This window comes from Odocoileus virginianus, chromosome 30 (assembly GCF_023699985.2).
Source record: "Odocoileus virginianus isolate 20LAN1187 ecotype Illinois chromosome 30, Ovbor_1.2, whole genome shotgun sequence".
NCBI lineage: Eukaryota > Metazoa > Chordata > Mammalia > Artiodactyla > Cervidae > Odocoileus > Odocoileus virginianus.
In genome coordinates, this window is record NC_069703.1 from 21,976,392 (window position 1) to 22,000,097 (window position 23,706).

At 51.0% G+C, this 23,706-nt stretch overlaps 1 protein-coding gene across 1 annotated transcript; it reads left to right on the forward strand.

The window, feature by feature from the left end:
• The first annotated feature begins 438 nt into the window (after positions 1-438).
• RUFY4 (RUN and FYVE domain containing 4) lies at positions 439-22,230 on the forward strand. The gene is made up of 12 exons (XM_070458628.1): positions 439-532; positions 2,558-2,684; positions 2,791-2,897; positions 4,486-4,611; positions 4,925-5,031; positions 5,312-5,455; positions 6,181-6,250; positions 7,440-8,087; positions 8,818-8,924; positions 16,074-16,220; positions 21,075-21,185; positions 21,740-22,230. Exons 2-12 carry the CDS (start codon positions 2,639-2,641, stop codon positions 21,840-21,842), a joined length of 1,716 nt encoding a protein of 571 aa, XP_070314729.1. The 5' UTR covers positions 439-532; positions 2,558-2,638; the 3' UTR covers positions 21,843-22,230.
• Positions 22,231-23,706: the final 1,476 nt, after the last annotated feature.

Consider the following 23,706-nt stretch of genomic DNA (forward strand, 5'->3'; position numbering starts at 1 on the left):
CGGGGGGCTCCCCGGGGGCTGCGGGCCGCAGGGGGGGGCTGGCTCCAGCGCCTCGCAGCACACCAAGCTCACCGTGCAGCCCATCCGGCCGGGCGCCCGCCCGCCCCTCGCCCTGGCCACCGCTCGGCCCAGGGCGCCGGCGGCGTCGGGAGGGGACCAGCGATGCCCCCAGCCCGTCCCCGCCCGGAGCCTCCTTGGCCCGCAGTGCCAGGAAGCGAGAAGCGCGGGGCCGGGCGAGGGGCGGTGACACGGGCGCCCGGACGCAGCCAGTGAGGAGGGAGACCCGAGGGCGCGGTGGCGCGAGGAGGGGCGCGCGGGGGTCTCAGGACCCTGGGCTGCGGACCCGCCGGGAGAGAGACAGCGCCGGCGGGCGCGACGGAAGAGGCAAGAAGCAGATAAGGGGAGATAATGAGGGAGAGATGGGGACACGGGGGACGGAGAGGGGGGACGCAGCCTCTGCACGCGGGAGACCGAGTCCCAGAGAAGAAGAGACGGGCAGGAAGTCCCCACCGAAGGACAGAGCCAACCTTAGGTACCGCGTGCGCGCTAGGGCTTCCGCGCGGCTCCTGGGGCGGGGGTGGGTAAAGTGGGTTGTCCTCGCAAGGGCCTGCTGCTCTGTACCCTGCCCTCAATACTAGCTCCTGGGGGCCCCACGGGGGGAAAAAACCCAGCCTCAAGGAGGCAGAGCCATAGTCAGGGTGGGAGAGTCCCAGCCCACCTGAGCAATCCACCCAGGCCATTCTGGATACAGCCTTTCGCCAGTGCTTTCATTCTCGACCTTTCTAGGGTGATTCCCAAGACTGCGGAGATGGCACTGGTGATCAGCAGTCACGGTGGAGAAGGGAGACACGTGGTGGGACCCTTGTTCTCCTCTCCCCACTTGTATCACACTCCAACCAAGTGTCAGTGAAGACCTGCGGTGCTCCTGGGGGCGGTATCATGGCCCCTTTGTGCCACCTGGTGGCGATAAGGAAGAAAGACAAGAGCAAGTGACCTTGATGAGAAGCGGAAAGAACTCGCAAAGCACTTGCAAAGCAGCAGTTGCCTCTACCTCTGGGTCCCCATCCCTCTTCAGCCAATGAGTGAATCTACCCCGGTCTGCCTAAGAGGAACTGTCTCCTGTCTCACTACCTGCCCCGGTGCCCTTGACCCTGCCTTTACCACTTCTGCCCTGTGTACAGTCTTCCGTTCCTCCTGCTCTGAGCAAGATTTCCCCTTCGTCCAGGGTGCTAGACTGGGGTGAGTCACTTCCCAGGCAGCAGTCACTTCCTGGGAGCGGCTGTACAGAGCGCTCAGTCACAGATGACAGGCTGAGGCTGCAGTCCCCCAGCTTTCCATGCCCCAAAGAGCCAGGTCTTTCGAGGTGAGTAGCAAGGAGATCCCTGGGTCTCTGGGGTGGCCGGAGAAAGGGAGTGACACCAGGAGCAAGGGCAGAGGAATCCTGAATAGAGGTGAGGAAGGGGAGGTAGTCCAGCTAGGTGTTTGTGGATTTCAGAGGTCATCTGGGCTAAAAGGAGCTACAGAGACCCTCCATCCAACCCCTTGGTCTACAGGTGGGGACATCTAGGCCCACGAAAGGTGAAGGATGTGCCCCAGGTCACACAGTGAGCTCACAACAGGGCCAGGTTGGAGGAGCAGGACTCTTGACTCTCAGCACCATGCTCCCTGAATGCCATCCCCCCAGCCTCCCTCGCTCTCTCTTCCGTTTCCTTTTCGCTTCCCCTCTTGTGCGTCCCAGTGCTCCTTCACTCCCACTCACCCCCAAATTCCAGCCACCACAGCGTCGGAGGCAGGACACCTGGCTTTCCCACCCTGTGTTTGTCTTTACTTCCAGCTCAGAGAAGAAGCCCACGGGCCCTAGGGGCCACATTACTCCTCTCTGAGCCCCAAGACCCACTGTGTGTGGGGCAAACAGGCTGAGATTCCCTGGGGAGAGGGCAGCAGGATTAAAACCCTGCTCCTCACACCCCACACCCCAGCATTCTAGCCTGGGCCTCTCTCTGGGGGCTTGCCTTGCCTCTGCCTCCTGCCTCCTTTTCCTCCAAGAACACACATTTTCCACTCAGCTGGGGCCCAGGAGAGAATGAATGTGTGTCCCAAGGATGATGACTATTAGGGCAAGGCCCCCTGTGGGGAATGGGGCTCGGCCCAGCAACCACATGGCTTGCACACATGAGCCCTAACAGGACTGCTCATGGCCAGGCAGGGTTGAGAGCATGGGCCCTGCGGGCAGGGACCTGAGTTCAAATTCTAGCTTCATCCCTTAGAGTTTGGTGACTTTGGATAGAACACCCTCTCTGAGCCCCGCCTCTCCTCGTATAAAACGGAGTTAATAACCTCCCAGGGTTACTGTGGGGACCAAATGAGACAAGGTAACAGGCAAGGGCACAGTACTTGCCTCCCAGGAATGGCTCCCTGGGAAGTGGGGGAACCCCACCATCCTCCTCCCACCCTGCCTCGCAAGAAGGAGCTGGGCTTTTCTCCTACCGGTGGACTCGCCATATGACCCCAGAGATGTCACATTGTTCTTTAGGCTCTGATTTTTCCTTTGTATGAGGAGAGCGCTGGGCAGCTGCAACCGGAGGCTCTTTCCCAGGCCAGTATTCTAGACCATAGGAATCACGTCCTTCAGATACTCATGGCGGAAGAAGGGGCTGTCCTCAAGATGACCAGGGACCTGAAGGGTGAGTGTGTCCAGAGAGAGCTCTGGGATGGCACTTGGGGAGAGGTGAGGGGTCTCGGGAGCCCCAGTCCTCTCTGAGGTCTGACGTCCCACCGTCCTCCCCACAGCTGCTGTCTCCGCCATCCTCCAGGGCTACGGGGCTGGGCGGCAGCCGGTGACAGACGCCAGTGCTGAGCTACACAGACTCTGCGGCTGCCTGGAGCTTCTGCTGCAGGTAGGTCCTCCCCTCCCGTCTCTCCCATCTCTCCAGGTCCCAATAACCAGTAACCGAATGGTTTCCCAGGCGCTGAAGGAAGAGCCCCTGCCACTCTTTGGGACCACACACTACCTCGTCTCTGTGACTGTACGTGCACACTCAGTTGTGTCCAACTCTTTGCGACCCCAGGGACTGCAGCCCACCAGGCTCCTCTGTCGATGGGATTCTCTGGGCAAGAATACCAGAGTGGGTTACCATTTCCTACTCCAGGGGATCTTCCTGACCCAGGGATCAAACCCAAGTCTCTTGCATTGCAGGCAGATGCTTTACTACTGAGCCACTGGGGCCTCCTCTCTGTCAATCGGCAAATCCTCCAGACATTTCACCTCACTCTTGGAGGAAAGTGAACCAGAGCAAGGCTAGGGTAAGATTGGGCTGGGCTGGAGGCAGCCTCCCACCCTAAAGACAAAGGTTTCAGAGGCATGGATGTCCCTGGGCTGGCCATCCTCGCTGCTGGTTACAGCCTCAATCATCAGTAACACTAGCTTTTATTGAGCACCTACTATGTGTCCAGCTGAACCTTTTATATGCCCACCTTGTTTAATTTGGGCCTCCCTGGATGGCTCAAATGGTAAAGAATCTGCCTACAGTGCAGGAAACCTAGGTTCTATCCCTGGATCAGAAAGAGCTCCTAGAGAAGGGGATGGCAACCCAGGCCAGTATTCTTGTCTGGAGAATTCCACGGACAGGGGAGCCTGGCGGGCTACAGTCCATAGGGTTGCAAAGAGATGGACACGACTGAGCAACTTTCACTTTCTTTCTTGTTTAATTTTTCTTCACTATGGTGCTTGATGACCAGTCCATCCCCAACCTCCCACACACCTCCCCTTCCTACTTCTCTATGTGCGTGTAGATGCGTGTGGTGTGAGTGTGCGTGTACGTGTAAGGTTTGTTTGTGTGTGGTGTATGTTGTGTGCCTATGTGGTCTCCTGCCAGTCTGCCCCTCAGGTGCTGCACCCCAGTCACACCAGCCTCTTCCTAAAGCACAGCAGGAAAGCACCTGCCTCAGGGCCTCTGCATCTGCCGTTCCCTCTGCCTAGAATGCTCCTCACCCAGAAATTTGAATGGCACATTTTCCTTCAGGTCTGGACTTGAATAAAACCTCCTCAGTGAAGCTTTCTTGAGCCACCCTAATCTACATTTTTAACACACACCACACACACACATCACACACTCACACACACCACACACATCTCACATATGTATGCACACACCACACACTTTCCATTCCCTTTCTCTGCTTTATTTTTTCTCCTTACCAGTCAGTGCAATCTAATGCACTATCTGTTTTACTTATTTACTTTGTTCATTGCTATATCCCCATTCATTCTGCGATGAATGAATGAATGAGAACACCAAAGGCTCTGAAAGATCGAGCAGCTTGCTCCTGATCACACAGCCAGCTAGGGCAGACCAGGACCCTAAGCTGGCTCTGTCTGCACGAACCCCTTCCCTGCCACCACATGCCCACTCAGCGTGCTGGATGGCAGAGTGGGTTCTGGCAGGAAGCATTTTCATACTTTCCTTTCCCTCTTCTTGCTCCCAGTTTGACCAGAAAGAGCAGAAGAGCTTCCTGAGGCCTCGGAAAGACTACTGGGACTTCCTCTGTGCAGCCCTGTGGCAGCAGCGGGGGGACACGGAGCCAGTCCGCTTCGTCCACTCACAGGACAAGGTATCCAGGGCCAGGTGGCAGGGAGGCTAGCCCCGGCATGGTAGGGTCCTGCCCCTAAGCCCTTGACAAAGATGGCTGGGGGGCTGGAGGGGACACAGGCCTGCCCGAGGTCCCCCTTCTCACCCATCCCACTACACTGACCATAGCAGCCCTCAGCTGGTCCCCACCTGTCATCAGCCCTGCCCTCAGTACCCTTTCCTCCCACAGCCTTGAGTCCCAGGACACCCTTTCTCATTAACCATTCAGTCATTCCATCTTTTCTCCCTCTGTCCTAACACCTCTATCTGCCCACTTGTCCGCTATGCACTCTCAGTTGAAGACTCCACTGGGGAAGGGCCGGGCCTTCATCCGCTTCTGCCTTGCCCACGGACAACTGGCCGAGTCCCTGCAGCTCTGCCTCCTGAACCCAGAGCTTACCAGGTGGGTAAGAGCCTCTTTACCCCAAAAAGGATGATTTGATATCAAGGACAAATAGAGGAAGGGTTGTAAAGGGAAAGTGAAGGAAGAAAGGGCAGAGGGGGAGGTTAGAGTCCCAGTCCAGGTAGCATCGTGATGCTTGGGCCTCCTGGTCCCCAAGGCCCATAACCCTGTTCTGCAGAACCATCCTGATATGGGGTATAGTGGAAGTGGATTCTCTGTGGTCGGGGGTAGCAATAGCACCAGAACCAAAGGCCAAGAGCGTGGGTCATTGTTAATGCAGGGAATGGTATGGCCCCCGGAGCCCTCTGGTGTGCCCTGAACTCCGGGAAGACATCCTGGACTCCCTCTATGCTCTCAACGGGATGACCTTCGACTTGGACCTGCAGCGGCCAGACTTGGATGGGGCCTGGCCCATGTTCTCAGAGTGAGTGGGGTCAGCATGGAGGGGAGCTTCTTTTCAATGCCTGCTCCCAGTACCACCACCCACCCAAACTAACCCTAAGCCTTCAGTCCCTAGCCCCATCTTTTCCTCCCTCCTTTATTGCTCCCTGAACTCCCTCTTCTCCACCTCCCTAGACTTCTGTCTTCCAAGTGTCATCTTAGGATGTCCCATGATGCTGCATGAAAGAGTTTTTGGATTGTTGGGGTGGAGAAGGCAATGGCAACCCACTCCAGTATTCTTGCCTGGAAAATCCCATGGACGGAGGAGCCTGGTGGGCTGCAGTCCATGGGGTTGCTAGGAGTAGGACACGACTGAGCGACTTCACTTTCACTTTTCACTTTCATGCATTGGAGAAGGAAATGGCAGCCCACTCCAGTGCTCTTGCCTGGAGAATCCCAGGGACGGGGGTGCCTGGTGGGCTGCCGTCTGTGGGGTTGCACAGAGTCGGACATAACTGAAGCAACTTGGTGGCGGTGGTGGGTTGTTGGGAAGGATAAATGGATGTTGGGATGGAATGGAAGGATGGATAGAAGATGGGATGCATGGGTAGATGGACAGAAGGAATGCATGCATCAGGGTGGAAAGGCAGGAACATGGGAGGGTAGGTGGGATGAATGGATGGCTGGAAAGGTGGGGTATCCTGCATCCAAAGACCAAGGCCACTGCTGGAGAGAGACCTAGCGTCTCCCTGCCACTTTCACTTTCAGGTCCCACTGCTCCAATTCCAGCCGGACCCGGGGAAGAAGACCCAGAAAGACCAAAGATTCCCCGAAGGAGGTGCCTCTTCCCAACCTTCACTCTAGTTGCCTCTTCTTTATCTCTGTTGGGACCCCCAGGTTGAAAAGTAACTGAGCCCTGACCCAGCTAGACAAAGACGGAGTGGCCAACATGTGGAGCTCACGAGCCACAGTAGCATAGGCTTATATTCCTCAGGTGGTGAGGATATCTACCAGAGAGAGAGAGGAACCACAGGCAGCACCTGCATGCACCATTGAGGGCCCCAGGGAGGAGGGATGCCTGGGGAGGGTGACTGGAAGCTTATAGGAAACAGCCCAGGGAAACCACCTCTGCTGGATGGTTTGCAAACATGTCAGTTCAATTCAGAGAGTAACTAAAGAGCCAGATTGCCTGCTTCATATCCCAGCTCCATCCCTTACTAGCTATAGTCCTTGGCACAAAACTTGTCCTGTCTCACGGGGTGGGGGCGGAGGTTGTGACGATGCATCAGCCCAGGTGCAGTGCAGGGCAAGGCTCCTGCTACACACCCACTAGGCAGTAGCTTGTGGTTCTCATCCTTCCATCGGCTCGCTTTGCACCACCATCCCGCCAGCTTCCAGGACCAGGGTGCAGATACTATATATAGCTCCATCTCGGACCTTAAGGAGTTCCAGATCTCTTCAGGGAGACAGACCCTAAAGGAACACATTGCAACACACATTAAATGTAGTGACCAGACACACCTAGGAACAGGGGCATGCTGAGAAGGCTTCTTGACAGAGGTGGCTCTTAGGGGCTGTTGGTCTATTTAAGCTTTCACCACAACCCTGTAAGGAGATATTATTATTCCCATTTTACAGATCAGAAAAAGGAAACACAGAGAAGGCAAGTTCGGGGGGAGGGGGGAGATCAGAGGAGAGTGGTGGGAAGGACTTAGGGGAAATCAGATAGATGCAGAAGATGAAGATAAAGGAGGGAGGAAGATGCAGACTGGAGGCGAGGAAGGAAAGGGCGTTGAGAAGCACTATTGCTCCCTGGTGAGATGAAAGCCCAGGCCTCGGGTCACCTGAGGTTGTCAACACTGAGATTCCTAGACCCTACCCCAGATCTCCTGAATCAGACTTCTAGTGGGAGGACTCAGGAATTCATATATTTAGCAAACACACTAGATTAGGGCTGTGACTTCTCCCATGCACCAGGATGTTGAGCTGGTGCTGAGAGTGATGATGGGTTTGGGGCTTCTCTGCAGATATCAGCCACATATGGGAACTTCACAGAAGTCCACCTAGAGGAGCCACACACAAGCCAAGCCAGCTGTCTGCGAGATGCACCCAGGGAAGATGGGTTGGCTGGACTTCCCAGGTCCCAGCAACACAGGCATCATCCCCACTTTTTGGAAAAGAAGAAGGAAGATCCCAGGAGCCTTGGGTCCCCCCCGAGCATGTGGGAACTACAGGGGGAGGAGTTTAAGCAAGACCAGGAGAAAGGAGCTCCAAGGACAGGGATCTGCCTGGAGGACTCAACACCCACCATCCAGGGACAGGGGGAGGGGGCCAGAGATACCCTGAAGGAGGTGATAGGGTCAGAGGCTGAGGGCAAGGGAGCTTTGCTGGATGTGGAGGGCCAGAGGACAGCAGAGGGGACTCATGAAGGTGAAGCAGAGGGGAGTCATATCCATAGACTGCTGGCCTCCAGCCCCAAAGGGACAACAGGGGGTGTAGTGTCATGCGGCAAGCAGGATGGGAAGGTGCCTAGTATCCCAGGGCAGCTCTGGGTCCTTCGGGGCCTGGGAACCAAGGAAGACTCCACCGCAGAGAAGCCTCAAGAGCAGACAGGAGTGACCAGTGTGATCAGGAGGGAGGAACAAGCAGAGATGGCCTTGCAGGATGTCATCAAGGTGAGAACATTTGAGCTCCGTACTTGTCTCTGCTCCCTGCTCTAACCTGGCCCATAGGCGGGTGTCTTCAAGGGTGGCCCTGGGCCCCTTCCGGCCCATAGACTAATTTGTATTGGTCAACACAGAACCATTATGATTTGAGGATTCCATCTGAAGTTCTTTGGTTCATCACATGAAGAACATGCATTCTTCAATTTATCACAATCCCCACCTCTCCCTATTGCCTCACACCAGGCCCACATTGTTCATCCTTGCTACCTGCCCAGCCCCTGTAGGCATCTGAGTTTGCAATCCCTTCCCAAAAGTTCTTCAGGGCAGTTGCTTGTCCTCAAGATCCATAACCCTCTTTACTGGCAGATTTCTTCCCAATATCTAAGTTCTGCTATTGCAGGCCCCACCCACCTCATTGCTCCTGTGGCTGCTTCTCTTCGAGGTCACCCAAATTATTTTCAAGCCTTCCTCCAACATCCTCCCTAGGCAGAGGCTTCCAGATGCTTGCCATCAGTGACTTGGATATTTTAGTGAAGGAAGAAATCATGGCTCCAGGCTCACCCAGGGGCACAACCAGGCACCACAGCTCCCAGGGCTGTCCCCAGTCCTGCGCTCCCCCCAAGGGCTGTTTCACATGACCTGGGGTCTCATGGGGGTGTTTGCCAGGTCAAGTCCTGGGCTGGGGTCTCTGCCCTCCTCCTTCAGCTTCCATTTCCTTTCACCCTGTCCCCGCCCTCAGAGCCTCAGACATGGGCTGCAGAAAACCCAGGAGCAAGCCCAGCACCAGGAGCAGCTGCTGAAGGAGCAGGAAGGGGAGCTGAAGGCACTGCAGGAGCAGCTCAGCAGGTAACCTAGGCAACCAACATCACAACCGGGTGTGGGAGTCGGGAGGCCAAGGGGCGGGAGGCTCGCATTCATGGTCACGCCAGCAAGCATCTTCTGAGCACTTCCCGTGTACCAGGCCTTGTGAGGGCACAACTTTGGGGTGCCGAGGTATACAGAACACTATTCCTGCTACCCCTTGCCAGCACCCTCCCTCTCTGGCCTCCCTAAGTAGCCCCAGGAGAGCTCTATGTGTCCCTCCCTCCCCTCCCCTTTGCCACTTTCTGCTGCCTCTTCTGGGTTCTCCTCTCTCTTTTCCATCCACGAAGAGCCCCCCTCCACCACATTCCTGCCCCACTCTGTCTCTGTCTCCCTCTTTCCCTCTGTTTGCCTCTCCTTTTCCTTTTCCCTGTTGTACAATCTCTCTTTCACCCTCTTGATCATCATCATCATAAGTATCATCACGGAGGACATAAATCCCTGGCATTCTTCCAGGTGCTTGCTCCTAACAACCTCAGGAGATCAGTCCTTCAAGAACCCCCATTTTATAGATGAGGAGGCTATGGCTCCAAGATGCTACACAACTCACCCAACATCAACTAGTCAGTGGAGGAGCCGAGATCCAGACCCTGCAGCTGACTCCAGACCCAGGGGGCTAAAGGCCACTCCTCAGCCGGCATCCCCTATGCCTGTGTACCAGTCCCCCACCCCATCTCTCCCTCTCTCAGCAACCAGCACATTCATCTTCCCATCATCACATCCACCTCAGGGGTCCCAAGTGGACACTTGTCTCTGCTTTCCCCCTCAGCCTTTCGTTTTCTTACACTCTCGGTCACTGTTTTTGAATTATGACACCTCGCGAAGTTCATCCTTGGTCTGACTCAGCCTCACCATGTGTCTCTCCCTTGGTGTCTGTGTCCCTCGGTTTGCCCGCCGGCCTTGCCCCTCCCAGTGGCTGACACCTGCCCTAACCCAGGGGATCCTGCATAGCTGTGATTCAGACTGAATCACAGAACCATCTACTGACTGCTTAACAGGCACATAGAGGCCTGGGACCCAGGAGCCAACCCCGAAAGGCCCCCAGGGACTCCTACCACCAGATGCTCAGCTGAGTCCTGTGTTTTTTTTCAGCCAAGTATCCCATGATTCAGACCCTAAGTGAGTGCAGGGACCTTGCCCACCCAAGGCCATCTCTGAGGACCAAGACAGGCTGCAGGGAGAAGCTGGGAGGTTCTGGAAAGACCACCCAGCCCCAGTTGCTCCCTGAGGCTGGGCAAGCCCTTGTCTCACAGACCCTGTTCTGCCCCTGTTATCCCATTCATCACCCAGTCATTCCACAAACACTCCACATGCCCACTCTGTGCCAGGCCCGTTCTGTGTGCTATGATAGTTATGATTATGACGGTCAAGAGGGTGAAAGAAAGATTGTACGACAGGGAACTGGAAAATGAGAGGCAAACAGGAAAAGAGAGAGACAGACAGAGAGAGAGAAGATACTTTCAAGGATAAAACGCAAAATGCTTGCCCTTGTGGAGCTTACACACCAGTGGGAGAAGCAATTAATAAACACAAGCAAATAAAATACACAGGATGTCAGATTGTGGTGAGTTCTAAGAAGAAAAAAATTAAAGCAGGAGAGAGGAATAGGAAGTGACAGGGGTGATACTTTAAATGAGGTGGCCTCACCAGGGGAGGCCTCCCTGGAAAGGCGAAGTTTGAGTTAAGACCTGAAGGAAGTGAGAAGGAGCCATTTGTATATGTGATAGAAGAATGTTCCAGGCAGAGGGAACGGCAGGAGCAAAGGCCCTGTGGTGGGAATGGGCATGGCATCAGGAGTGCCACTATAGCCCCAGTGGCAGGAAAGGGAGACAGGATGCAGGAAAAGGTCAGGTGGGTAATGGGAAACCCTAGCGTGTCATCAGAGGACCTTGGCTTTGGCATGACTTTGAACAACTGAGTCTCCTGGTCAGAGGAGGGACATGATGTATCTCTGCTTATTAAAAATACACTTCTCTGCATTTAAAAAACAATTCAGGGGTTTTTAGTGTGTTCACAAAGTTGTGCATCCACAATCAATTTTAGAATATTTTCATCACCCCAAAGAGAAACCTGGAACTTATTAGCAGACACTGCCCAACCCCCTTCTCCACCTTCTAGCCCTGGGCAACCACTAATCTGCCCTCTGTCTGCACGGGTGTGCCTGTTCCAGGCTGGCCTGTGCTTTCAAGGACTCATGCCCCCGGCTCCATGGAGGTAGTCTACAGGGGATCCAAGCTGGAAGTGGGGAGACTGATGAGGAAGGGGAGCTGGGATGTACTAGGGGCGATGGGGGTGCAGGGAGCAGCTGGATTCTGAAGTCAGGCTTCCCAAGGCACTGGATGTGGGGCGAGAAAGATGGAAGTTGAGACTGACTCCAGGCCTTTGGCCTGACTAACTGGAAAGCTAGAGTCACTGTGTGGAGGAGCCGGCTGGCAGGAACAGCTCAGGCATTGGGTTTGGAGCCTGCCAAGCTCGAGACCCCTGATAGACCCCAAGTGGAGCTTTGGACGGGTGGTTGAGTGGAGTGGAGGAGAGAGGCTGGGCTGGAGGACCCACTGGAGAGTCACTGGAATGCAGGTGGTGAGTAACAGAAGCTTCTGAGGCTGGGACAAAAATGTGCCCCTCTGCCTCCTGGGAGCCAGGAACTTAGACCCCGCACCCCTGGGAAAGGAGCCATGGGCTTAGAGCTGGTGACAGTGTGTCCCCACCAGTGAGAAGGGCTATGGGGCCCAGGCAGAGAGTGAACAATGTTCGCTCTGCCTCCGTTGTGGCCACGGGCGGGGAGGGCACAGCAGGGAACAGGACAGGCACATCTATTCTCAGAGGCCTGCAGAGACAGACGACAGATCAACAAATAGAAATACAGTTTTAGATAGTCAGGGGCCCTGCGGGGGCCAGAGAGAGAGAGGAGAGTCATCTAGAATTGGAGTCAGGGAAGCGCTCTCTGAGGAGGTGACATTTGAGCAGAAATTCCAACCACAGGCAAAGCTGGACCAGGCAGGTATCTCGAGAGGAGTCCTGCAAGCAGGAGAACTGGCAGAGGCAAAGGCCCAGGAGGTGTGAGCTTGGGGACAAGCAGGCATGTGGCTGGAGCAGAGACCTCCACGTGCTCTAGAAGCAGGGTCGTGAACAGAAGGGTCTCAGGGTCTGACTTGGGTTTCTGAAGGATGGCTCTGATGGGGAGAATGGACTCAGGATGGGCAGGGTGCAGAGCCCCAGGCTAGACCCTCAGGGGAGATGCAGCAGGCCCCAGAGCAGACCAACCCAGGGCTATAAAATTATACCTGGGCCTTTCCATACCCGCTTCCTGGCTTTCTGACTGTGTGGCCCTGGGTCCCTCTTCAGCCTTAGGTCCCTGATCTGCAAAAGGAGATGGTTGACTCTCTGCCAGCTCAGATGCTCTGTGAGATCTTCTTTCCAAGCAGATCTGCCCCCTGGGTTAACCTCAAAGCAGATGGTATTAAGACAGGTACGAGTGGAAGGTATTCAGATGGGGAACTAGGTAAACATCCCTTCTTCCCCTCGTCTTGGGTGGCAGCACTGAGCTCCCCAGAGGCTGCTGCAGGACCGTAAGGATCCATCCCACTCTCCTACCTGCTGTCCACTCAACCCTGGTACCACAAACCACTGGTGGCCAGGGTCCTGCATGCATGCAAGTGTGGGGAGGCAAGAGATTAGAGCTGGGCAGGCCTGCTCTCAGATTTCTGCTCCCTCCACTTATCAAGTTATGTGACCTTGGGCAAGTGTTACTCCCCCTCTAAAGGTCTGTTTTCTTTCCTATAAAGTGATGATCATATCACCTGTCACATAAATTTGTGAAAGTTCAATGAAACAAGGCCATAAAGCACCAAGCTCAGTGCCAGGCACATAGTAGATTCTCAATAGACTTTAATTCCCTCCGTGTTAAGAGACCACACCTCTTGCCCTAGGAGTGTCTGTGGTGGTGGTGGTGGTTTAGTCTGTAAGTCATGTTCGGCTCTTGAGACTCCACGGACTGTAGCCTGCCAGGCTCCTCTGTCCATAGGATTTTCCAGGCAAGAATACTGGAGTGGGTTGCCATTTCCTTCTCCGGGGGATCTTCCCGACCCAGGACTGGAACTCGATTCTCCTGCATTGCAGGCAGATTCTTTACAGACTGAGCTATGGAGGGAAGCCCTTAAATACTTAAAATGCTTCAGTAGTTTCCATGGCACTGAGATCAAAGTCCACTCCTCCTGGAGCACTGAGGACTGCTGCCTACCTCCCGCCTCGCCTTCTGCCTCCCCACCCCACCTCAACCCCTGTATAGCATTGGCCAAAAAGCTCATACAGGTTTTCCCTTAAAGCTTATAAAAAAACTAAACAAACTTTTTGGCCAACCCAATAGTTTCGCGTGTCCTTCTTTCATTTCCTCAAACAAGCCAAGTTCTTCCCAACTTGCAGAACTTGGCATGTCCCTTTCGCTGGCTCTGCAAGGCTGCTTCCTTGTCTTTCAGATCTGCTTAAAGGTCACCCTGTCTAAGACCTCCTGAGTGCTCCCTCAGCTCTGTGTCTCTGCCCCTCCTTTGTCGTTGTCACACACTTAATTATCTTATTGGTCCATCACTCATTTTGACCACTGCCCCAAATGTGCTATAAGCTCTACCAAGAACCTTAGGCATTGCTATAATTTCCAGCACCTAACAAAGTCACTGGCACACAGTAGGTGCTTAATTTCTTGCCTGGAGAATCCCATGGTCAGAGGAGCCTGGCGGGCTACAGTCTATAGGGTCACAAAGAGTCAGACACAACTGAAGTGACTTAATAACAGGTGCTTAATAAATCTTCCCTCTAACCGCAAAGACACTGACTAACTGCAGTGGTCACATTAGGGCCTGCGCTGCCCACACCAGAGGCCCTGGGATCACTGGGCAAGTAGCTTAGCTTAGGAATATGACATCCTAATACTAAGAAACGAAGAGGCTGAGGGCTCAAATGTTTGTTAAGTCACTCTTCCCTACGGCTGCAGGGACTGGCCTTTCTGAATTTTGGTGGCTAGCTGTTGTTCATCTGATGTCATGGCCCACCCAGTTTTCCTCCCTGCAGCATGCTATGGCAGAAATTCTTAAATTAATAATTCAATTCATTGTCAAGCCTCTTCCCCTAGGGGCGTGGGTATACACACACAAACATACACACACACACACACATCCAGAGGTCACAGAACAGACACCACCATTACAACACCCACCTGTCTGAACAATGGAGTAAGAGGTGAGGGCCTGGAGCTAGGACCTTTTTATTTCTAGTCCATTAGATTTCTTAGAAACTTCTAGGAAGCCACTAAGACAAAAGGAAAAGGCAAGAACAGAACTGAGGAGTTTCCAAGCCCAAACTGAAACAGAAATTTAAGAAAGCCATACGTTTAATATGATTTTTTTTAGCTGAAAAGACAATGTAATGCAATTTTTCAAAATATTTTAAAGCCAAAAAGTCACTTCAAATCCTACATCACTTACAGCTTTCCTCAAACACCACAGCTGTTTTCAGCTGGCGCTGCCCATTCAGCCTGTGTTCCCAGACACCCACTTCCCCCCAGAGATCAGCCAGGATTATGAGCATGCCTTTCCAGAAAATTATACTTTAAAATGAAAATGTTAAAGAGAGAGAAGGAAAACAATTGAAAATACTGGCTTGTTCTTTCTAAAGGTACATGCAAGGCTAGACCCTGTTTTCATTGCTCTAATTGATTGATGAGTCAGTCTGTAGGTGTCAGGTCACACAGTGTTTTGTTTGGTGTGATGTGTGTGTTGGGTGGTGAGTGTATGTGGTGTGTCGTAGGAGTTATTGGTGTGTGATGTGTTGTGAGTACGTGTGAAGTATGTGCATGTGTGGTGTGTGTGGTGTACATGTTATGTGCATGTGTGTGGTGTGTGTTATGTGTGAGTTGTGTGTGTGTGATGTGTTATATTGTGAGTGTGTATGTCTAGTGGGGGTGTGGCATAGGCATATGTGATGTGTGTGGTATGTGTGTAGTGTGTGTGTGCTGTGTTATGAGTGTTGGTGGTATGTGTGTACGGCATCTAGTGTGGTGTGTGCACGCCTGTATGTGTTGTGAATGTGTGTTGTATGTGGTGTGTGTGCTGTGTTGTGAAGGTGAGGTGTGTGGGATGTTGTGTATGGGGTGTATGTGTGTGTGGTATCTAGTGTAGGGTGTGTACCTATATGTGTTGTGAATGTGTGTTATATGTAGTGTGTGTGTGCGCCATTGTGAATGTATGGTGTGTGGTGTGTTATGTGGTGTGTGTATACAGTGTGTAGTGTGTGCCCACTATGTTGTGTGTTCAGTGTATGTGTGTGGTGTCTAGTGTGGTGTGTGTGCCTGTATGCACTGCGATTGTGTGTTATATGTGCTGTGTGTGTGCTGTGTTATGAATGTATGGTGTGTGGGGTGTGTGTAGTGTGTCTGCTGTGTAGTGACTGTGTGTGGTGTACGTGTGTGTGGCATCTAGTGTGGTGTGTGTGCCTGTATATGTTGTGAATTTCTGTTCTATGTGGTGTGGGTGTGCTGTGCCGTGAATGTGTGGTATGAGGGGTGTGGGGTATTATATGGCATGTGTGTATAGTGTGTAGTGTGTGTGTGCTATGTTGTGTGTTCAGTGTATGTGTGTGTAGTGTCTAGTGTGGTGTGTGTGCCTATATGTGTTGCAATTGTGTGTTATATGTGGTATATGCATACTGTGTTGTGAATGTATGGTGTGTGGGGTGTATGTAGTGTGCAGTGTATGTGTGCTGTGTTCTGAGTGTGTGTAGTGCATGTGATGTCTAGTGCGGCGCGTGTCCCTGTATGTGTTGCAAATGTGTGTTGTATGTGGCGTGTGTATGCTGTGTTGTGATTGTATGGTATGTGGGGTGTTATGTGGCATGTGTGTATAGTGTGTAGTGTGTGTGTGCTATGTTGTGTGTGCAGTGTCTAGTGTAGTGTGTGTGCCTGTGTGTGTTGTGGTTGTGTGTTATATGTGGTGTGTGTGTGCAGTACTGTGATTGTAAGGTGTGTGTGTGCACTTCAGCTGCAGGGGCACCAGCAGCTTCCTGAGTGGGGCTCCTGTCACTCAGCCCGGCTCAGGCACACATGCTGCACCGTCCCCCCAGAACTCAGCCCTCCTCTGTGCCCAGGTGTCAGGAGGAGAGGGCCCTGCTGCAGGCGGAGCTGGAGCAGAAGCAACGGGAGGCTGAGAGGAAGGACGCCGTGTACGAGAAGGAGCTTGGCGGGCAGCGGGACCTGGTCCAAGCCATGAAGAGTCGGGTGCTGGAGCTGATTCAGTAAGGGCGGGACCCAGGGGTGGGGTGCAGGAGAGGGCATGGTGTCAGGCATGCCCCCTGGACCTTTGTGTATACCAACTCATTTTCTTCTTTCAGCCACCTCTGCTGTTATCCCCATGTCACACATGAGAAAACTGAGGATCAGAGAGGTTGACTTGGCCACCAAGGACACACAGCATACAAATTTGCATAGAGTCCTCTGCCTCTAAGGCAAGCCCCCCTCCAACCCCCACAAACACACGCACCAACCAAGGTTAGGAAAAGGGAAAGGAGCCCAGAGGTTAGCTGGGAGGTAATCTCGTGTCTTATACCTGCCTGCCTGCTGGACTTCCTCAGACCACTGGGCCTGTGGCCTGTCCTGGATCAGCTGTCCTGAGTTCCAGAGGCTGAGCTCACCAGGATTCATCCCAAACCACTAAACTCGCTGAAGGGTAGGAAGAAATGCGTAAAACCTGCTTTCTACCCTTTGGTCCAGTGAGGAGATAGTTCCCAGATACACAGTGTTCTCTCATTTCATTCAGAAAAAAAAGAGACTGTTGGACTCAGGTTCCCTTAGAACTGGAAGGCTACTGAGGGATCACCTAGAAATAAATCCTCTTGCACAAAATCCAAGTGATTAAAGGTGAGACAAGGGAGAGATCAGCCAGGAAAGAAAGAAGAATTTAAGGAATAATCTCCCCTGAGGAGCTGTCAACTGGGAAGAAGCTAATAAAAAATTAGCTATTTATCTCACAAAAGAATTTAAGGTGGCTAACAATAAGACATATAGACGGAGGGAGACATATATATATGTATATTGTTAAAGAAAAATAGAAGGTTTCCTGAAAGATGAAAAAGATACTCCTGAAGTATCAGGTTTAAAACTTAACTCTGAACATCTTGGTAGCAGGATGAAAAAGAGAAATGCAGAAAGTTTCACCATCCATTCAAAGGAGCAATAGCAGTTCACCAAGAGAGACAAATGTTTTTCCTCGTGCTAAAGAAATTAATCACAAGGTCACAAGCCACACTGTACAATGTCCCTCCCAGAAGCATTATGGAAGACATGGCCCTAAGCCACAAAAAAAAAAAAGGAGGGTGGAGCAAGAAGGTTGACTTCTGTGTCAAGATGGTAGACTGGCCACATGTTAGTTACTTAGTTCAGTCGCTCAGTCATGTCCGACTCTGAAACCCCATGGACTGCAGCACACCAGGCCTCCCTGTCCATCACCAACTCCCGGAGTTTACTCAAACTCCTGTCCATTGAGTCAGTGATGCCATCTAACCATCTCATCCTCTGTCATCCCCTTCTTCTCCCGCCTTCAATCTTTTCCCAGCATCAGGGTCTTTTCAAATGAGTCAGTTCTTCACATCAGGTGACCACACATTATCCAGCCTCTCTCCTGAGATCTCACTAGAATGATTGTAAAGGAATAAAACGGAGAGAAAGTTGGAGGAGCCAACCACGAATGAGAGATAATAGCTAATTTCCAGAAGCCAGAAAATAGATGGAGAAGCGGATACTGAATTTAGCCCAAGTTAGTACTCCAGGGCCCAGAGACACCAAGAACACAGATGGCAGAAGGGATGTGGGGCAGAAACTGGGAAAATTCACTGATAAAGTCATTAGAAAGAGCAGTGTACATCCTGCTCTATACAGCTGTGGAGTGTACAATGTACAGTACCTTCTGCCTGCCTCCCCAACTACAGAACATCTAAGAGTGAGGGGTCTATCATCAGGCAAATAATTAAAAGTTGATGTGGCAGGTAGCACCCTGCCCAATCTGCCCTAAAGTGAGGCTACTAGGCAGCCATCCTCATCTACGCCTTGGAGCTCTAACGGCTTTTATCACCTCTTTATTAAACATGAAATGACAACCGAGGATTCCCAGACATGTGAGGAGAGCCTAGAAAACAGAGGGGAGTGACAAAGATAAACAAACAAAAAAGATCCATCTTCCATGATGCTATGAAAAGCAACCATCAAAAGATGAGAAACATTCTTGGAAATTAAAAATATGATTACTGAAATGTTTGAATTCACTCAGATTGGAAAAGATGAGGCAGTCTCTCAGAATGTATAATGAAAGCACAGATAAATGAAGACATGAGAGAAATAGAAACACAGAGAATCAATCCAGGAGTTCTAATAACTTCTCCAACTGACAGGAGTTCCAAAAAAGGAGAGAATAAAAAGGAGGTGATTATCCAATAAAAATACGAGATACGTTTCCAGTTCTTATGGGAGTTGTTTTTCAGATTTAGAGATTTCACTGAGTAACCAGCACAATAAAGGAAAGGCGCAGGGTAAACCACGTTTAGATACATCATTGTGATATTTCATTAAAACAAAGATAAGGAGAATATCCTAAAAGACAGGTCCACTTATAAAAGAAATAGAACTCAACAAATTCTAAGGGTTCAGAGACATAGGTTTCAATGGTTAAGATGCAATGGTGTAATGCTTTCAAGTTCTCAGAAAAACTGGCTTTTGCCCTTGAATTCTACATCCAGCCAAACTATGAAGCAAGTGGGGAGGTGGTGGAGGAAAGACATTTTTCAGATAGATAGGTTGCATAAAATTCACATCCCACACAGACTTTCTTCGGAAGTTAATTAAGGATGTGCTCCAGAGAAACAAGGAAGTAAGCCAAGAAAGGAGAAGATGTGGAACTCAGGAATAGTAGCTCTAGCCCATGAGGAATGGAAAGGGAATTCCCATGATGACAAGTGAACAGCAAGCCCAGGAAGTAGTCAGTTCAGACTACAACAGAAGTATGGAGTGCCCAGGAGGGAGTTCTCAGGAGAGAAAAAGCTTCAGTAGAATATCTGAGATGATGAAGAAGGGGGTGGGTGCAGATGAGGCTATGTTAAATGCAAGTCATGCAAGGAGCAAAGAAAAGTCATTAGAAAGTTCCAGAAAAATAAAAATTTCCAAGAAAGGAAATATCACAGAACATAGCTCCAGGTGACGCAATGTATTTATATATTGTCTAGTAATGTAAATACTGTTCATTGATTATTTTCAATATTAGAATCAATCTAAAGGTAAAGCACAGAAAACAGTTATAATTATAGAACAAACCTAACTGTTACTACCTAAACAGTGTCAAGTATATAATAGGATCCAACAGGAATTCCTGTGAAGATGGAAATGTTTTGCATTTGCCATGTCCAATATGGTAGCTACTAGGAGGCTAGGAGGAGAAGGGGATGACAGAGGATGAGATGGTTGGATGGCATCACTGACTCAATGGACATGAGTTTTAGTAAATTCCGGGAGTTGGCGATGGACAGGGAGGCCTGGCATGCTGCAGTCCATGGGGTCACAAAGAGTTGGACACGACTGAGCAACTGAACTGAGCTGAACTGAACTGAACTGAGTCTCTGGTAGCAACTGAGTACCTCAAAAGTGACTGGTGCAACTGAGAAACTGAAATTTTAAGTTTATTTAACTTTATCACTTATATGTGGAATCTAAAAAATACAACAAACCAGTGAATAAAACAAAAAGAAGCAGACACAGATATAGAGAACAAACTAGTGGTTTCCAGTGAGAAAAAGAGAGGAGGGAGGGGCAATATAGGGGTAGGGGACTGTTTTAAAGGAAGTTATTATGGCATTATCGTGTATGTGAAACTTTTGAAAATTGTAAAGTACTGTAGAATTTAAAGAATCTTTCATTCAATAAAAATAATAATAAGACAAAAAGTTAAACATATACCTAAATATCCACATATGGCTAATGGCTACCATATTGGATGTTGCAAGAGTAGATGACAAATTAGGAGGTGGAGAAGGAGGAGCGCTGAAGAGAAGGGATGCTGACACCATCTTGTTACAGAATGGCAGTTGTATGATGCTGTCTATAGTTAATAGACAACAACAGTTAATGAGAGAGAAATAAATCTTTGGGTATATTCTATAAAATTCCAGTAGTAACCAAAAAAGGAACCAAAAATGGGGATATAACTGCATTGAGAGGAAGGAGGAGTTAGTAAGGATGGTAATAAATAGGCTGTATCCTGTGATATCAAGGAGCTCTATGAAAGATACTCTCTCTTGATAAATCAAGGTGGAGGAGTATGAGTGCATTACTTAAATATGGAAGTAATATCAAGGGAAAAAACCTAAAAGATGTAAGAAGTGGTTTGCCACTGAGAATGGGAAGGAGGTATATCTATTTCTTTTTGATATAATTCCTTCTGGACTGTTCAGTGTTTAAATCATGCCTGTGTGCCCCCTGAGGCCTTTCGGGATCAGGGAGCATTTCTTGGAGGAGGCGGGATATGAACAGATTCTTAAATAATGGGTCAAGATTATGTTGGGTGAAGGCAGCCTGAGTGTCATCGCCCACCTCCCCAGAAAAACTGGAGACTCACGGATCTCTCCGGTGTGTGTGTCTCACTGTCCCTTCACTTGTCTGCGTTTCTCCCTCACTACGCCTCTTTCTTGGTCTCTCCGTCTTGCTCCGTATGTCTCTGTCTCTGTGGCTCTGTCCTGTCTCTGCATTTTCCCCTGTTCTTTCTCTCTCCCTCCACAACGATCTCCCTGTCTCCTCTGTGTGTCTGTCTCCATCTCCAACTCCCTGACTTCCTTTCTCTCTCTCTCTCTCTCTGAGTGCCTGTATCTCTTTCCCTCCCTGTCTCCCTCTTCATTTCTGGGTCTCTGTCTTTCTGCTCCGCCGTTCCGCATCTCCTTCTGTCTCTCTGTGTCTATCTCTGTGTGACTTCCTCTGTTTTTCTCTGTCTCTCCCTCTTGTCTCTGTGTGCCTGTTTCTATTTCTCCATCTGTGCATCTCCATCTTTCTCTCTTCCTCTATCATCTTCTTCCTCTCTCTGTCTGTGTGTGTCCCCACCTCTACTTGCCCATCAGGGAGAAGGATATCCTGTGGCAGAAAGTCCAGCATCTCTCTTCTGTGGCCCCTGGATGCTGTGTCGTCTGCAGCAAGATCTTTGGCCGGTTGTCTCGGCGGTACCCATGCAGGTAATGGGTGGGGTACAGAATCCTTCCTCTGGGACAGCCCAGTTTCCACCAGCCCACAGCCCCGTGCCCACTCCAGAGAAGGGAAAGACACAGGAACTAGGCATTTGGTGAAAGGCCTCTTGAAGCTGGCCACTCATTTTACCCAATACTTAGCAGAGACATGAGCAAGAACTGTAGAAAGGGATGGACTTGAGCAAGACGGGACAGGGTGACCCTTCCAGGAGCTGACTGCTTAATCGACCAGCTAATCTCATCTGGGAAGAGAGTTCTTGTCCAAAGGAAGCTGCTGTCCTCACCTTGCCCTGGGAACATGGTGAGAGGGCAGACAGCAAGAGAAAGGACAGTGGGCCATCAGGAGAACCTGCCACCTGGAGGACCCGGGAAGGGTGGGGCATCAGGACACCTTTTAGGAAAGAGAAGGCCTCCTGAGGTAGACCCAGGGCCATTCAGCCAGAAGATGAGAAATGCAGAGACAGACACAAAGATGCGCGAACTTCATGACCCACCCCACGTATGCACGCATGTGCACCCACGCTTCTGCATCTGCTCCCCAGGCTCTGCGGAGGCCTGGTTTGCCATGCCTGCTCTGTGGACTACAAGAAGAGAGAGCGCCACTGCCCACCCTGCTCCCAGAGGAGAGACGCCCAGGTTCTCTGATCGAGACCCATCCGGGACTGGCTGCTCCATCCCACCTGACTCCTCCCCTTGGCCCTTGCCAGCCCTCTGGTCTGATCAGTCCTGCCGTCTAAGGCAGACAGTGCTTGAGTGGACAGACCGTGGTGTGGAAGGTGGAAGGAGCCGGGGTGGCAGTCAGGAAAGAGGTTCTAACCCTGCATCTCCCACTGATGAGCTGGGTGACTTTGGCAGAGCTGTCAGGCTTTTCGGTGGTCCAGGTGTTTCCCCTCCACCCTCATTCCTTAGTCAGCCCACCCTTCACGACACGGGGGAGCTTCCTGTCTGGAGTCTGCTTTGGGGGTCTATGTTGTATTTTATTTCTAATAGCTTTCTTCAGGTACTATAAACATATAATACACTTTACATAAAATCTGATGCGTTCTGACTTTCATATACACCCTGAAGCCATCACTGTATTCAAAATAACAGACACATCATCCTCAGCCCCAGTTTCCTTGTACCCTTTGTCATCTCTACCCCCAACCTCTCTCCATCCCCAGGCAACTATTTACTTGCTTTCTGTCATCAGAGACTAGTTTGCACTTTCTAGAATTTTGTACAAAAAGAATCATACAGTATGCACTTTTTATTATCTGCCTTCTTTCACTTGGCATAATTATTTTATCATAAAATACTGTTGAGTAGTAATTCCACTGCATGGATATACTGAATTGGTTTACACATTCAGCTGTTGTTGATACTTGGGTTGTTTCCAATTTAAGGTTATTACAAGTAAGTTTCTTCTCATCACATGTGTACATATAGTTGTGTAGAGATATACCTTTACTCCTCTTGGGTAAATACCTAGGCATGAAATGACAAGGTATGGTAAGTATATGTTTAAGTTTTAAGAAATGGCAGAGTTACTTCCCAAAGAGATTATATTAATATGTCATACCTTCTCACCGACAGGGTGCAGGAGTACCAGTTACTCCCCAGGGCATCTGGTTTGGTGGGCTTGAGGGGAGGCTTGAGGCTCTCTGCCCTTTCCTTCCAACCACTGCGGTGACTTGGTGGGTCCAAGTTCTGAGCATTTCAGAAGAAGGGCTGAGTCTAGGTGACTCTCTCTGCAGTGCTTCTGCAGCTAGACTTCAATACTAAAGACAGTTGATGAGGACACTTGTAGCTCCATGGTATGAGATTGTGTCCCTTGCCTGCTCAAGAAGTCTTACCCGAATTATGGTTACTCAGTAGGAGTTCCCTGGTGCCTCAAACAGTAAAGAACCCATCTGCAATGCAGGAGACCCAGCTTCGACCCCTGGGTCAGGAAGATCCCCTGGAGAAGGGGATGGCAACACACTCAGCCTTTTTGCCTAGAGAACCCAATGGACAGAGGAGCCTGGTGGGCTACAGTCCACGAGGTCGCAAAGAGTCTGACATGACTGAGCGACTAGGCCTACACACAGCGGTCATCCAGTTATGGTAGTCCTGAGAACGCTGTTTCAGAAGAGGTGTGGACCCCGTTCTGTGGCTAGGTGATTAGCTGCCCTACTTGGGCTGTAGGGCAGACTTGACAATCTCAAAGAGGCGTGCTACTCCTGGCCCCTCTGCCTCAAGCAGACTGCCAAAGCCTCTGCGGTGGTTGAGCAACCCTGTGGCTCTGACCAGAGCCTGCGGACCGCCTCTCGGGCTCAGGGCCGCCCAGATTGCATCCCATTACCATCTCAGGGAGGAAGAATTTTGCAACAGCAGTTCCTGCCCTGGAGAGCTGGTGAGAACTTCTCCTTAACAGGGGCACCAGCGAGGTTGGCATGGAGGGGGGGCGGGCGGGCAGGGAATGGAGGGAGTGAGGGGCAGAGCTGGGGCTACAGGAGCAAACAGGGCAATAGGATCAGCCCTGCCCTAA

What these genes read in the sequence shown, in the direction of transcription:
- RUFY4 (XM_070458628.1), top strand. Translation starts at nt 2,639, where the DNA reads ATGGCGGAAGAAGGGGCTGTCCTCAAGATGACCAGGGACCTGAAGG. An exon ending in CCAAAGATTCCCCGAAGGAG is followed by an intron (nt 6,251 to 7,439) that starts GTGCCTCTTCCC and finishes GCTTCTCTGCAG; the next exon opens with ATATCAGCCACATATGGGAA. An exon ending in TCTCGGCGGTACCCATGCAG is followed by an intron (nt 21,186 to 21,739) that starts GTAATGGGTGGG and finishes TCTGCTCCCCAG; the next exon opens with GCTCTGCGGAGGCCTGGTTT.